This window comes from Sebastes umbrosus, chromosome 4 (assembly GCF_015220745.1).
Source record: "Sebastes umbrosus isolate fSebUmb1 chromosome 4, fSebUmb1.pri, whole genome shotgun sequence".
NCBI lineage: Eukaryota > Metazoa > Chordata > Actinopteri > Perciformes > Sebastidae > Sebastes > Sebastes umbrosus.
Genome location: NC_051272.1, coordinates 37365786 through 37381756, shown reverse-complemented (window position 1 = coordinate 37381756; position 15971 = coordinate 37365786). Strand labels below are relative to the sequence as shown.

Here is a 15971-nt window from a genome sequence, read left to right as displayed (position 1 = left end):
GGGAGTAAAAGCCATTTTGAAGAATGTTCTGGCTGCACAGCAGACGTGCAGAGTGATGAAGTCAGCCGGACTCTGCACAATCCCTCTTTAATGCTTAAACACACATGCAGACCTAATATAAACCGTAGTATTGATCAGTAGCTCCAGCTTGTCCTGCATGGTGACCGATAGCTCAGTGGGTAGCGAGCAGTAGATCAATTTGATGGAGTCTATTATTTTGCTTAGGTCTGGTTAGTATCCATAGATGACGTTTACATCTGGCATTAAAGGGGACATATGAGGAAAAACGCACTTTTTCAGTGCTTGTGCACATGTATACATTTAGGTATCTGGAGTGCCTACCAACCCACAAATGGTGATTCAACAAGCTATTCAGATTCAGCTCCCCTTCCTATGTCACATGCAGGCTCATTAGAATATACTGCCGACTGCTTGAGAACTACTTTGAAAAGGTGCACCATATTTTTCTTGCAAGCCAATCAGAGCGCTAAAGAGACAGGTGCTAAAGTGGAGGGTTTCAGACAGAGGTTTCCAGCCTGTTCACATTCCCAGGGCGTCAAATACCAACGCTTGTTCACGGCTGTCGACGACAGATACCAACGCACAAGGCACCCTTTAGCGTCAGTATGAGATGCACCGGTATCAATATCTCCTGATATCTGTTATTCACTGTATAAATTCATATTGTGTCTCTGTATCCTGCTGCATAATATGTAGGAGCATCTTGACTGGGACACTGCTACTAAAACCTGAATGATACCCGACTATAGGCTACAAATAACACAGGAAAGCACTTCAACTATTAACACTAAACACACCACCTTAACCTTACAATGTACCAGTTGGAACATTATTGGAGTATTATAGGGTCTACTATAGATGATGCATAGCCCAGGTATAATACTATTAATAGAACCACAGCTGATTAGGACTGACACAGTATTAACATGCTTAATGAAATAATGAATAGATAGGAATAAGTCAGAGTAAGTAAGAGATTGCTGATACCGGCCGATACACACGCCAACATGTGAATAATGCCCGGTTCAGACTACACGATATCAGCCCGATTATCGCCCGACACGGCCGTCGTAGGGGATCGGGAATGATAAATGAGTGTCGTGTGCGAAAATCGATCCTCTTATCTCGTGTAGTGTGTCATAGTACACGACAACCGACGCCACGTCTGGGACGCCCCACGACACCCCAAAGAAAGGTCTAGCCTGTCAGAATTTTTCGTCCTGACACGCCTAGTGTGACATCTCCAACGACGTGTTCCTTTGCGTCGACCAATCAGATGCTCTTTCCAGTGCAGTCAGATCACTTGGTAATAAACAAACATGGAGAAAAGGAGGAGGGATGCCGAGGTTGGTGCCGTTAAGTGGGACAACCAAACTGACTGAAGTATGGACAGCCCGTACCGTCCTCTGTGTTCCACCCAGGAGCTCATCCACAACCCTTTCTTCTTTCTTTTCTTTTTCTTTTCGCAACACCAGACCACCAGCATCACATAACGCTTCTGTCGCCATGATTGACAGTTGCTTCATCCGCCTCCCCGATGACGTCTGAACTCGCGCATGATCGTTGAATACGACGTGCCGTGATTGGTCGTGGTCATACATGTAGTCTTGCCAGTCACCCGACCAAGACACTGCAAGAGTTTATGGCGCTGTGATCGTTAGATCTGACATGGTGACCATTGTCAAAGACAAAAATATCGTGTAGTCTGATCCCGGCATAAGAGGAATACTGGCACTTATTTCTTTTCCACTTCAAGCACTGCCTAAAGCCAATGGAAGCAAGTCACATAGGTATCTACCAACACTACTGTATTAGTATGAAATTCCCTTGTTTTACTGTCCCTCCCCTAGAGCTCCGCTTAACACTGACGAGCGACAGAGAAAGAGGGAATTGTGTACTAACAAGAAAGAAAGTTTGGAAGATTTTCCCCCCATATCTGACAGTGGAACCGCCTTTAGGAAGGAATCCCTGTGCGTATCCTGGTGGCTTAGGGGTCTAAGATGCTGATGATCTCAACATCCCCAGTTTGGGTACAGCTGGGGGCCTTTGTGCCACGTTATCCCCTCTATTGCCTCGATTCATGTCACATCTCTCAGTGTTTACTATCTAAAAACGGCAAAAACACAGCCAGTATGGACAGTAGGAACAATTCCAGTGACCAGTAGCTCTTTCAATGCACATGTGGGCACGTGAGTCTTGTATTAAGATAGACTTGAAAACATTTTAACTAGGGCTGTCAAAGTTAACACGATAATAATAAGTTAATGCAAAATTGTTTTAATTCATCCTCTAACGCATTAACTCAATCAAATAGTTATTTTCAGGTTGTAGCGGGCTCAGTTAGAAACTTAGAAAAACCTCAGGAATCCAGTAGTACCAACAATGTCATACTATCTTGTCGGGAAGGAGGCTAAATAACACTCCAAACCGGCTTGGCCATTTTCAAAGGGGTCCCTTGACCTCTGACCTCCAGATATGTGGGTTCTCTGGGTACCCACGAGTCTCCCTTTTACAGACATGCCCACTTTATGATAATCACATGCAGTTTGGGGCAAGTCATAGTCAAGTCAGCACACTGACACACTGACAGCTGTTGTTGCCTGTTGGGCTGCAGTTTGTCATGTTATGATTGGAGCATATTGTTTTATGCTAAATGCAGTACCTGTGAGGGTTTCTGGACAATATCTGTCATTGTTTTGTGTTGTTAATTGATTTTTAATATTAAATATATACATACGTTTGCATAAAGCAGCATATTTACCCACTCCCATGTTGATAAGAGGATTAAATATTTGACAAATCTCCCTTTAAGGTACATTTTAAACAAATAAAAAAGGGAGATTCATTTCCAATTAATCGCGATTAACTATGGACAATCATGCGATTAATCGCATTTTAACCTATGCTTTAATGAGGACACTAGCAGTGGTTAACTCCAGTTTGCCATAAGCCCTTCCCAAACTAAATCCCTGTGTAAAATGTTAATCTCATCTTTTTATGCCAAATGCAGTACCTGTGAGGGTTTCTGGACAACATCTGTCATTGTTTTGTGTTGTTAATTGATTTTCCAATAATAAATATTTACATATATTGTCATAAAAAAACATATTTGTCCATTCCAATAATGATAAGAGTATTATATAATTGACAAATCTCCCTTTAAGGTACATTTTGAACAGATACAAAAATGTGCGATTAAATTGCGATTAATCACGATAAAATATTGTAATCAATTGACAGCCTTTAATTTTAACCATCGCTTGAATCAGGACACCAGCAGTATTTAACTCCAGTTTGCCACATTGCCACAAGCCCTTCCCAAACTAAATCTCTGTATGAAATATTTATCTCATTTGCTCATGCATGCCACAGCTTGGGACTGGAAGAGGGTAAATACCGCTGTGGATAAGAACAGTGATTTCAGCCTCACGGCACCACTCGTGAAATCTCATATTTCAGAACTCTTTAATATTTGATGCGCTCTCTCGTAAAGCACAACATAATGTTAAATGTTTACACACGATTGTAAAAGCAAACATAACCTCGGAGCTGGTAAATTGAAATGTTATTATAACACAATAGTATAGGGGGATGCAGCACAGACACATGGTGTACATATATTTGGGGTGTTTACATCCTGCTGTGCTGTGGTGGGATCACACCAGCTCCATAACTCTATTACAGACATGTCTTGCCTACCCATCCATCCCTCCATCCTTCACTTTGCTCCTCCTGGGATGAAGCTGGACCAAAATAACATGCAAACCAGCTGACATGCTCCACCACAGCAACAGTAACTGCTTCTTTGTAATTCAAAGCGTTTCAGCATTTTTTGATACCGCTGTCTGTGGCTATTGCTCTGCTTTGGGTCTAGCCATGATGAAGTACATAATTCAGTGGAGAACCTCATATAAAAACAGAATTGGGCTCCTGCTGAGCCACTGTGGGATGAGAGTGGCTTCATCTGAGAGGATAAAACGACTGGCTTGAAAGGGAAAAGAACTGGCAGAGAGGCTGATGACACAAGCTTGAGTCACTTTTTATGGATGCTACAAAATAAAAATAGATTGGTTTGGTTCACAGGTTTTGAGCTTCCTTTTTCCGCTACTCATGTTTATGAGCCCCGTTTAAAAATGGCTTCCTCTGGCCGGTGGATTTCAGCTCATTTGCCTGTTTTTACGAGCCGGCCTCTCCTTGTTAATTCAGCCGGTCGACTCGAACCAAAACAATTTAAATCTTAACGAACGTGCTTGTGAATTTAACACCCCTATTATATATTTTTTTTCACCTTTTCCTCACTGCCCCTCCTCTCTCCTCTTATTGATCTCCCATAGCCAATGAGGATGGAGGAATAAGTCATGTCCACAGCACAGTAGCCACATGCACAAATTTACCCAGCAACAAGGACAGGCAGCACATACAGAAATAAGCAGCCAACGAGGCAGTTGTACACGAGTTGATCAACACAGTCAGTCGGTCAAAATCAGCCAACAATGCAGCAACTCATTCACTCATTAATTCATCAATGAATTCAGTCAGTAATCCACCCAACCAGTGTCTAGTGAATACCTGGTGGTGGTAACTGCCCTCCCTTCGATATGAGGTCTAAACAGGGAGAGAGTCAGAGGGACAAGGTCAAGGAGAGGTTAAAGGGGAACACCATTGAAATTAAGAATTCCAATATGGTATTACCATGGCCTAGTGATGTTCAATCCATATTAGTGAACATGAGCTCCTCTCTCTCAAAGCCAGAAACCAGAGAGGTAAGTCTCAGACTTGTAATGTCATAGGGTATAAAGTTTGGAGCTGCTCCATAGACAATGAATGGGAGCCTGATTTTGTGGACCCAAAGAATGTTTGTTTTCTTTTTTATACCCAAAGGAGCTTTATTCTATTGTAGTGTTCTCAGTTGTGAAACAGAAAATGTTCCCAATATTCAGAACATCCCCCTGAGTGCTCTCAGCGTCATCTAGAACATCTTTACCGATTCATTTTCTATGGAGCAGCTCTACACTTTATACTCAATGACATCACAAGTTGAGTTTGAGCACTCAAGTTTTGGGATTTGGGAGAGAGTTGCTTATGTTTATTAATATGTTTTGGACTGTCTTAGACTATAAGAATAACATGTATGAATTCAAAAAATGGGCATAGTTCCCCTTTAATATAATAACAGAATAGAATAGGATAGGATAGGATAGGATAGGATAGGATAGGATAGGATAGGATAGGATAAAATAGGATAGGATAGGATAAAATAGGATAGGATACGATACGATACGATACAATACGATACGATATGATATGATACGATACGATTCGATAGCATAGGATAGCATAAGATAGGATAGGATAGGATAACATAGGATAGGATAGGATAACATAGGATAGGATAGGATAGGATAGGATACGATACGATACGATTCAATAGGATAGCATAGCATAGGATAGGATAGGAAAGGATGGGATGGGATACGATACGATAAGATAAGATAAGATAAGATAAGATAAGATAAGATAAGATAAGATAAGATAAGATAAGATAGGATAGCATAGCATAGCATAGGATAGGATACGATAGGATAGGATAGGATCGGATAGGATAGGATAACATAGGATAGGATAGGATAACATAGGATAACATAGGATAGGATAGGATAGGATACGATACGATTCAATAGGATAGCATAGCATAGGATAGGATAGGAAAGGATGGGATGGGATACGATACGATACGATACGATAAGATAAGATAAGATAAGATAAGATAAGATAAGATAAGATAAGATAAAATAAGATACGATAAGATAAGATAAGATAAGATAAGATAAGATAGGATAGGATAGGATAGCATAGCATAGGATAGGATACGATAGGATAGGATAGGATAGGATACGATAGGATACGATAGGATACGATAGGATAGGATAGGATAGGATAGCATAGGATGTGTCAATTTTTATTGTTTGGCCATCACTCTTCAATAACATCGTAATCAACTGCTGAGATGTGGGAAGATGGTGACATTGTTAAAAAGAAGTGCAACTGGGCAAGAAACACGAGCAGTCAGATGATCAGACAGGTTTAAAGGATAAGGCTGATGTTATTTTTCTATTGTCAACAAATCCTATAAATTGACCAAAACCAACAACCGGTTTGTTTCTCAGTACTTTTCGACCTTCCCACTCAAACCCATTGGTTCCTACTAGGGCTGTCAAAGTTAATGCAATAATAACGCGTTAACGCTTGGTTTTAATGCCACTAATTTCTTTAACGCATTAACACAACTTGCTGATTTTAGGTTGTAGCGGGCTTAGTTTTAAAGCTAGAGTGAATATACTGGTATCATATGAAACTAGAAAACCTCAGTAATCCATTGGTACCAACCAACAATTTCGGTGAGGAAAAACTGGCATTGCCATTTCCAAAGGGGTCCCTTGACCGCTGACCTCCAGATCAGTGAATGTAAATGGGTTCTATGGGTACCATGAGTCTCCCCTTTACAGATATGCCCACTTTATGATAATCACATGCAGTTTGGGGCAAAAACAAGTTATATTTGTCTATTCTAAAAATGGTGTATTTGAATATTTCTGTATACTGGGGTCCCTAAACAATCTTGGAATTGCATAAATTAAAGTAGCCATTTCACATAGTGAGACTATTTCTTGAAAACATGACGTCACTGTATAAAATGACCTAAAAAGCAATAGGCCTACAGAATGAGTGACAACCTCACTGCATTATATTTCGTTATATTTTTGTTAATATTTTGATTTCTCACCTGGTGCCTGAATTTTGTGTTTTCTTTTACATAAATAAAGACATTTCCACCCTAACTTGTTGCAGAAAAGGCAGAAATTGATGCATACAAAATTCAGCAGAATGCAGGAAAAGAAGTGTTTGATGCTCAAACAGCTGTTTCAACAATGTTGAAACATAACCTACGCCCTTGACTGTACATGGTCGCCCCTGAGTTTGATTAACCCCCATAGTCACATAATCATTGACTTGCAGGTTTGTCACCCAACAGTTTATAGACCTACTTCCTAGTTCAACTTACTACACCATACTTACTGTAATTGTGCATACACATAGTCACCAACAATTAACAAAGTTTCGGGTGCACTTCTGTTTTTAGTTTAGATAATCCGGCTAAACTGTTGTTGCTTGTTTATGACTTGTCTGACCTTATTTCTTGCCCTGCCAGTCTTTGCTGTCACAATGTCACCGTGTTCCCAGATTTTAGCAACTTCGGTGAGTGCAGTGTTACAGTATCCTAATGGACAGACATGATAGTCAAAACTACAAAGATAAGATTGAAGTTATAATCAACTAGGAATATATCTTTTGCATTCAATAAATTCCAATTCTCTACCAGTGATTCAAGTAACTTTATTTTGGGTTGACACATGTGAACATGTTCGGGTTTGATCAAATTCAGAGTATCAGAAAGCTGGTTATAATGCCCAGTTTACAGCTACCCTTACAACACCAGTTACTGTGGCATCAAAACTAGGGATGCACCGATACCGATACCAGTATCGGGTATCGGGGTATCTGGTTCGATACTGTGCTCATGTACTCGTACTCATACTCGCAAAACGGCTCCGATACAACGGGACCGATACCACTTTACAGCAGTCGCACCGGGAACAGGGAGCCCCATCACGATGTGGCTAGGTCCGGACGGGGAACACTGTAAAGCTGCGGGCGCGAGCCACCTTCGCCCCGAGCCTTTCCAAGCCGACCTAGAGCCGGTCGCGGCGCACCGCCTCGTATGCGGGATTCCCCAGCCTGCCGTGTGTCGCTCACACCCTCCAGCTGTCTGTTAACGACGTTTTTTTGGCACAGAGAAGTACTCGCATCGGTACTCGGTATCGGCGAGTACCCAAATATAAGTACTTGTACTCGTACTTGGTCTGAAAGGGGTATCGGTGCATCCCTACTCAAAACATTTTACTGCTCCTTTTGTGGTTTTTCTTTCACAGAACAGCACTGCATTATGGGTATATTTTGATTTCAGCCTACAAAAGTAGAACTGCTTGCTCGATCAGGATATTACTGAGAAGCATCAGAAACATTGTACAGATATTTGTAGAGATCGTTTTTTCTACCGCCGCTCAGTGGAAGAGGGAATATTTGACTGATGGTCAAAGCTTTTAAGTCTTCTTTGATCTGGGGAAATAAATATTCAGTATATTGGTTTATTCACAACATTAAGAGATTCCTTTGCTGGGTATCATAAGTTTGAGTGAACAGTTTGACCTGAATAAGACATTAAACACAAGCACGGTCAATAAGCGGGTTATCCAGTGCACGTGCAGCCAATGACAGGAGTTCTCACCGGAGCGGTAAGTCTAATCATGATATGAAATGTGAAACACACTTCAAGATTATGGAATTCTGATCAAAGCCGAGCCACGTCGAGAGCCTCCTCACAACAAATGAGACCGGCCATATTTCTGCTTGTTTACCACTTCACTGACTGCAGTGACACAGGCAGCTGTTGTTCTGGCGTCATGCACTGCACCGTGACCTGATCCAACCAGCTGGTGGCCATCTATTCCGCACACGCTCATTTTGAAATGATTGATTTTTATTCAACCTTCAAATGAGTTGATGTCGAGCGAACACTATTATAGTGAAAGGGCCAACATCACCCTAAGGTTCACTTCCAGTACACTGAGCCCTGCCCATTTCTTCTCGGCCGATTAGTCTTCAGAGCATGCATGATTAGCAGTGACCACGGGCTATTGGGCAGCGAGAAAAAACAAATGAGTGAGGCCCGCACAGATGGGATTACATTTTTTTCTGACCTGAAGAAACAACTTAACATAATCGTTGATGTGCCACTCTTTCAGAACCAGGTTCTTTGTTGAAATTTCACTGACTTTTGGGACATGTTGTTTGAGCATTTTGGGGTGAGACTTTACTCCCAAAGAGTGAGGCAATAGCTTATTATTATTATTAATATTATTATTAATAGTAGAAGAAAGAAAGAAGAACAGGAAGGACAGAGAGGAAAAAGAAGATGGAAAGGAACATATAAGGCAGTAAACAAAAGCAGCAGTAAGGAATAGAGTTGGATGCCTAAGTTTGACGGTCTTACCTTGGAGCGGGTTTTGAAGGTCCTGAAGGCTCCGGTTTTAAAGATGACCCTGTTCCTCTTACACATAATGAAGGACACCATGATGATCACCACCAACAACAGGAAGAGAGGCGTCAGAACGGCCATGATCCACAGGTTGCCGGGCGGCGTCTTCACCACAGCTACAAACACAAATATTACTCCTCAGAATTTGATTGTGCATTTAATCATTCCACAGATTACAAAGCACACACATCGCCGGGACAAGACAAACACAAAGACACCATTACAGATTAGATCAGGCTGTTCAGTACACACTTGAAAGAATAGTTCGACATTTTGGGAAACAGCTTTCTTGCAGAGTTCGATGTGAAGATTAATATCACTCTCATGGTTGTGTATGGAGCTAGAGCCAGCCGGTTAGCTTAGCTTAGCATAAATCTGCCTTTTTGCACCTCTAAAGCTAAAACTAAAACAATTTATATCTCGTTTGTTTAATCTGTGTATGTATTTTTCAAAATCATATTTTCTCTCACATTAACAGAAAACGCCAATGAGTCTGTGTCCATGGATGTATAAAGAGATGTCTGTAAATCAGAGGATCATTTTTTTTTAGGTAAATCAACTTTCCAGTAGGAACACTTAAATATCCCTCATTTAAATCATGATGTCGTAAAAGATGTAAAATTAACTAACAGCTGAATCCAGAGTTATTTTCCTCGGCATAATGAACGGTCATCAGACCCACGGGACTGCACCGCCCTGCACGCTCATATGACATATCGGGTTCTGCCAGCTTCCTGCTAGCTGTATGTGGCTTTAGTAATGGATGAATTGGCTATAATTCATCACTTTTATCATCTTCTAATACACCCATGGGCTGTATGCTGTCAGCCTGTAATGGGGTGGATGTATTAACGTCTCTGTTCCCAAACAACCGGCTATCGGCCAGTAGCTAGTAGCGCTAACGTTAGTAGCATGAAATAATCAGAATTTAATGTATTAGCATATGGATTGCAGGCTATTTACTAATAGATCCATGGTCTGTGGTCTATTGTAAGTCGATTCTGGAGGTCCTTGACATGTTTGAGATTGCTATCAAAATCTGTATGTTTGATTTTTCTAACTTCCATTTATGTCCATCGCTCACTTTTTACTTTTTTTTTGCAAAAAGTTTAAGAAATAAATAAGTAAGTAGAGACATTAAATATATGACAATAAAATAGAAATAATTGAGTTTTACTTTTGTACGGCACTTTGTAGGCGGACGTTTTACTAGCGTCCGTTAGTCGCTTTCAGTCCAAAATGGCCGAAGAGTAGCTCTGCTGCTGTGCGCTGATGTTACAATGGAACGAACAATTGGCTTTCACTTCTTATCAATATACGTTCTTTGATACAGATGAAGGAAAAGAGGAGCTGATAAAAATGTAGATACACTCATCTGAGTTGCTTTCAAGTTTTACTGTACGCTCAGAGCAATAAGCATCAGACCAGCAGTGAGTGACTCAGGCTACATCCACTTTACTGTTTATTGACCCTCTGACAGGCGGAGGTCGTACCTGCAGCCTGAGAAGAACACTTGGGTTTGTTCGGGAAAATCCCTTTTAAAGTGGCAACAGACACGTTCTTTGCTAACTTATCACTATGAAGGAAATGTTGATTGCACAATGTAATGGCTGTAGAATAATGACAGCATCTGCATTTAGATTGGTTCCCTATCAGCCTCGCTCTCATTATGTAGTTCTGTCTGCCACCAGGTGCGATCTCCTGGGAAAACTGAGGCTCGAATTACGGCAGGGGAGTTGAAAAGTTGGCTGTCTCCACTTTGATCTTTTTTTTTTTTACACTCAATATTCTCCTAAAACATGCAAGAACTAAACATCAATAGAATATTACATTATGGCAGTAGTAGTAGTAGTAGTAGTAGTAGCAGTAGTAGTATTTGATTTTAGGCAAGGCAATTGATGCAGCATTTATTTATTTTTTATCATTGAATTACCATTAGTTTGGAGCATGATATGACATTTATATTATTTATAATACTGTGTTATTTCCCTGATGGATATACTGTATATATATTTATATTTATATTTATATTATATTTATATATATATATATATATATATATATTTATATTATATTTATATATATATATATATATATATATATATATTAGTAACATTTATTCACATTGCTCAGCTCCAACCAAACTCCAATAAGCTTCTTTTGTGTGAACATTTAGAAAATATTGCTATCCAACACTCACATTTTGACGTCATCAACATTTTAAATTCTTAAATGCATGTTTTTGTTCTGTATGCATTTTGTCAAGCTCACAATATGAAATTCACATCAGATTAATGTCATAGAAAACAAAACAATGTTACTTATTTTACTTGTCCTTATTTTCTGTCTGTCCACATATCATTGTATCACATCACTTCCCTTCACATTCCCTTCATCATCTGTAGTAGGGATGTGTATTACAAGCAAAAATACTATTATTAAAAATATGATTATTATTCGTTTAGTTTTTTTTTCCGTTTGTTTATCACCCTTGGACAGAGCCAGGCCAACTGTTTCGCCTGTTTCCTTATGCTAAGCTAGGCTAAGGCTGTAGCTTCATATTTAGCGCACAGACATGCGAGTGGCATCAATCTTCTCATCTAACTCTCAGCAAGAAAAAGCGAATGATCATTTTTCCAGAATTTTTAATTTTTAATTTAAATTGTATAAAAATTGCATAATAAAGACAGAAATGCATGTTTGAAGACTTGAAATCCACATACCCAAATGTAATATAATGTGCAACATCAAAAAAACGTAACGTTTTTCACTTGAATATCTTCCAATAAACATCTTTCTTTGAGCTCTCCTGTCACAGAACCGTTTGCCAAAGGGACGTGTTTTCATTAGAAGGACTAATGCAGTTTGTTTCTTTTTTTAAATTATTATTTTGGGGGCATTTTTTAAGCATTTATTGATAGGACAGTGGATAGAGTCTTGGAAAGGGGGAGAGAGAGAGAGATGACATGCGGAAAGGTCCACAGGCCGGATTCGAACCCTGGTCCACCGCTGCCAGGGGCGCCCGCTCTACCGACTGAGCTAGCCAGGCGCCCAATGCAGTGTGTTTCTACTGAGGCTGTTAAGGCAAAATAAATGAATTTTACAAGAACACTGTGTTCAGTTCCTGGCCTGATCACGGTTAGGAGGAGCTGTGACGAGTGCTGATGGTTGTTGGTATCTCTCCAGTTTGGTAATTATAGATTCTGGGGAAATGTGAGGGTGAAGGTGAGAAGGAACACTCTGTCCTCATCAGCAGCTACAGTACGAACATGTACTAGAAAAATATACACTGAACGTAACATCAGATAAGTGTGGGGAAACACTCTTTGATTTTGAGTTTGTGAGTTGGAATTTTTATTGATATTCTAAAGCTTTATTGGCATTATGGAAATGTATGGAAAACCCAAAAGCTACACAACGTCACGGTAAGCCCGAGCTGTTCCACTTCAGTTCAACAGATAAATCCTAAAGAGGAGTTAAACTGGGAATGTTTTCAGCAGTGTGGTGTCTCTACAATGTGCTCTGTGAGTTAACTGTGCTTCTAGAATATGTATATAACCATTTGCATAATAGCTAAATGCAAAAAAGAAAACATATGGAAAAGAAAATCAGTGTAAATATGCAAAAGTCCTATTTGTATGCTGATTATTTCTACAGTTGGAATAAATCAGAAGGTACATGAACAAGTGAGAATAGGGCAGATTTAGATTTTGCATTTCAACGTCAATAAACTATGCATTAATTTAAAAAACATTATGAATAATTAATGTAAATAAGACTTCCTGTCATTGCAGTTAAAGGAATAGTTCAAAATTTGCTTTCTTATTAGGAGTTAGATGATCTTATTAGGAGATCTGTACAAAAACCAAAGTAACCTAAAAATGGTTGGTTTCTGGCTGTCAAAGTTAGAGCAGTAATAACGTGTTAATGCAAATTTGTTTTAATGCCACTCATTTTCTTTAACGCATTAACAAAACTTGTGATTTTTAGATTGTATCGGGCTCAGTTTTCAAGCTAGAGTGAAGATACTGGTATCATATGAAACTAGAAAACCTAAAACATTATTGTTATTTAGCCACCTCGCGAAGGAGGATAAATAACGCTCCAAACTTACGCTAAATTTTGGTGAGGAAAAACTGGCATGTCCATTTTCAAAGGGGTCCCTTGACCTCTGACCTCCAGATGTGTGAATGTAAATGGGTTCTATGGGTACCCACGAGTCTCCCCTTTACAGACATGCCCACTTTATGATAATCACATGCAGTTTGGGGCAAGTCATAGTCAAGTCAGCACACTGACACACTGACAGCTGTTGTTGCCTGTTGGGCTGCAGTTTGCCATGTTATGATTTGAGCATATTGTTTTATGCTAAATGCAGTACCTGTGAGGGTTTCTGGACAATATCTGTCATTGTTTTGTGTTGTTAATTGGTTTACATTAATAAATATATACATACATTTACATAAAGCAGCATATTTGCCCACTCCCATGTTGATAAGAGTATAATCGTGATTAACTATGGACAATCATGCGATTAATCTAATCAAATATTTGAATCGATTGACAGCCATATTGTTTTCGTTAACTTAGAATGATCATATCTACATTAGGGAGCCTGTCCTCTTCGCGGAGTCCGCCCTGTTGCTCCACCATGTTTCTACAGTAGCCCAGAACGGACAAACCAAACACTGGCTCTAGAGGGGGCCTTTCATGTTTTTACGTTACCTGAATGCCACCGTAGGTCACACTAAGAAAACAAGAGGTGAGCAGAGGGGTATTCAGTTGGTTGCAATCTGCAACCTCACCGCTGGATATCACTAAATCCTACACACTGGTCCTTTAAGTATAATCTAATCTTACGCCCGGGACACATAAGGAACGTCAGGAGCACGTTGTGGCTGCGTGGCATGGTGGCTGCATGGCATGGTTGCTGCATGGCGTGGTGGCTGCATGGCGTGTGGGCTGCATGGCGTGGTGGCTGCGTGATTCACACGTCGGGCGTTCACACCAGCTGCATTTCAGCTGCTTGTCTGCTGCGTTTCTGCTGCTGCAGCTGCTGCTGTCAGCCCTTTCTTTCTGCCTTTTAATGGACATTTAATTTCATTATAAATATAATTTATATTTATTTTAGACCGAGAAAGGTTAAGAAACGTGTGGTAATTTGTAAATAATAGTAATAATCAACAATTAAAACTCCTCACTATATTCATTCATGGAGCTTTCCAAGTCACTGCATGTTCTAGAATACTGTCAGTCACATATTTCAGAATAAAAACCTCGTGTTAACAAATGAAGGAATTCTGTCCACAGAAAAAATGCTTGAGGGCTTCCTGCAGCTGTCAGACTCTACAACCAGCACTACTCCCAGTAGACCACTTACACACCAAAAACTGTCAATAACTGCACTATACTGTATAATGACTGTGCAATATCATTATCATTATTACTACTCAGGTGTAATTCTTACTGTGCAATATTTTCAGGTGGAATTTCATTTCATTCTCACAGTGCAAAATCATTTTCCACTTGTGCAATTTTGTTAATAGTCTGTTTATTGTCAATACTGTACATGCTCCTCCTATTTTTATACTTCCTTCTATTTAAATGGTTTATATTTTGTTACACTTTGTTTAGCTCTTTTTTTACTGTGTTAGCTGATGTATCTTGTTTTTTGCACTATCCCCTTTGCTGCTGTACACTGCAAATGTCCCCACTGCGGGACTTATAAAGGAATATCTTATCTTATCTTATCTTATCTTATCTTATTTTGAAATGAAAGCAGGAAGTGTTGATTTAAAAATAAGTCTTTACTTTTTTTTTCATCTCTGTAACATATTCTACAGATAGACATTGAAACTGTAGTGATCTTGCTGGTATGATGTTAATATACAGTCAGTAGATCACCTTCACTGTCTGTTGTTGCTGTGAGACGCAGCTGAGACACACGTCTCACACGGGCAGTGTGGCTGCTCTAACCTGTTAACACGGACGCTGAAATAAAAAACAGCAGGTATCACAGCCGCCACACGCTCCTGACGTTCCTGGTGTGTCCCAGGCTTTATTCTTCTAATGGAGGTTAGAGCTCTGTCCAAGGAGGCTAGAGAGAGCTGCATTACTTTATCCTGTTAAATGTGTTTATGACCACGTTAAAGTGTTTCTCATAGACACTGACATTTGGGGAAATGATATTGTGTCTCTTGTGCCTGACTTGCTTGTTCTTCTACACATATGATTCATGAGAATGTAACAGAAGACTGTACGGTAAGATATCAAGCTTACGTTCAGCCTGCACTTGTACAAAGTATCCCAGCGTCAGAGCCATGGTCTGGGAGTCCAGACTGCTGAGGGTCTTGGCAGCGGTGGATCCAGTGACGGGTGCTCCGTTCAGCTGGGCGTAGTAGGTCATCTCTGCTGGGTTCTTGGGACCGGGCAGTCGACGCATGTTCACCATCTGGAAGAAAGCAAATAAAAGAGTGTCCGATATCTCAAGCTGATAATGGGATTTTATAAAAAAAAAAAGAAAAAAAGTTGTTTACATACAAAACACATACAAATACATTACCATTACATATTAGCTCTAGACTCATTTGTTCATAAGAGTGTCTTAGGCATAGTTATTTTAAAGCCCAACATATCTCTAGCTTATATCTCTCCATACTAACAGATTAAAAATCCCTGCTACATCTCCAGTTACCCAATCAAAATTCTGAATCGGCTCAGCTGCTTTGATCATGACGAACCATTTGCTGCAAGATAACTGCACTTGGGGGGAAGACACTCGAGGATAACTGAG

The 15971-nt window shown here is 39.9% G+C and overlaps 2 protein-coding genes across 4 annotated transcripts in view; both read right to left on the bottom strand.

Moving 5' to 3' along the window:
• The window catches only part of LOC119486724, a 1187645-nt gene that overhangs the window by 805882 nt on the left and 365792 nt on the right, over nucleotides 1-15971 (bottom strand). The gene's annotated exons all lie outside the window — the stretch shown is intronic.
• kiaa1549la (KIAA1549-like a) overlaps nucleotides 1-15971 on the bottom strand; it is a 172988-nt gene that overhangs the window by 56054 nt on the left and 100963 nt on the right. For 2 of the 3 annotated variants that reach the window (XM_037767629.1, XM_037767630.1), the window contains exons 10-12: nucleotides 15458-15629; nucleotides 9134-9294; nucleotides 4591-4626 (exon numbers count right to left, since the gene is read on the bottom strand). In XM_037767629.1, coding sequence (XP_037623557.1) covers nucleotides 4591-4626; nucleotides 9134-9294; nucleotides 15458-15629 — 369 coding nt within the window. The remainder of the gene's footprint in view (nucleotides 1-4590; nucleotides 4627-9133; nucleotides 9295-15457; nucleotides 15630-15971) is intronic. The other variant, XM_037767631.1, reaches the window with a different exon arrangement.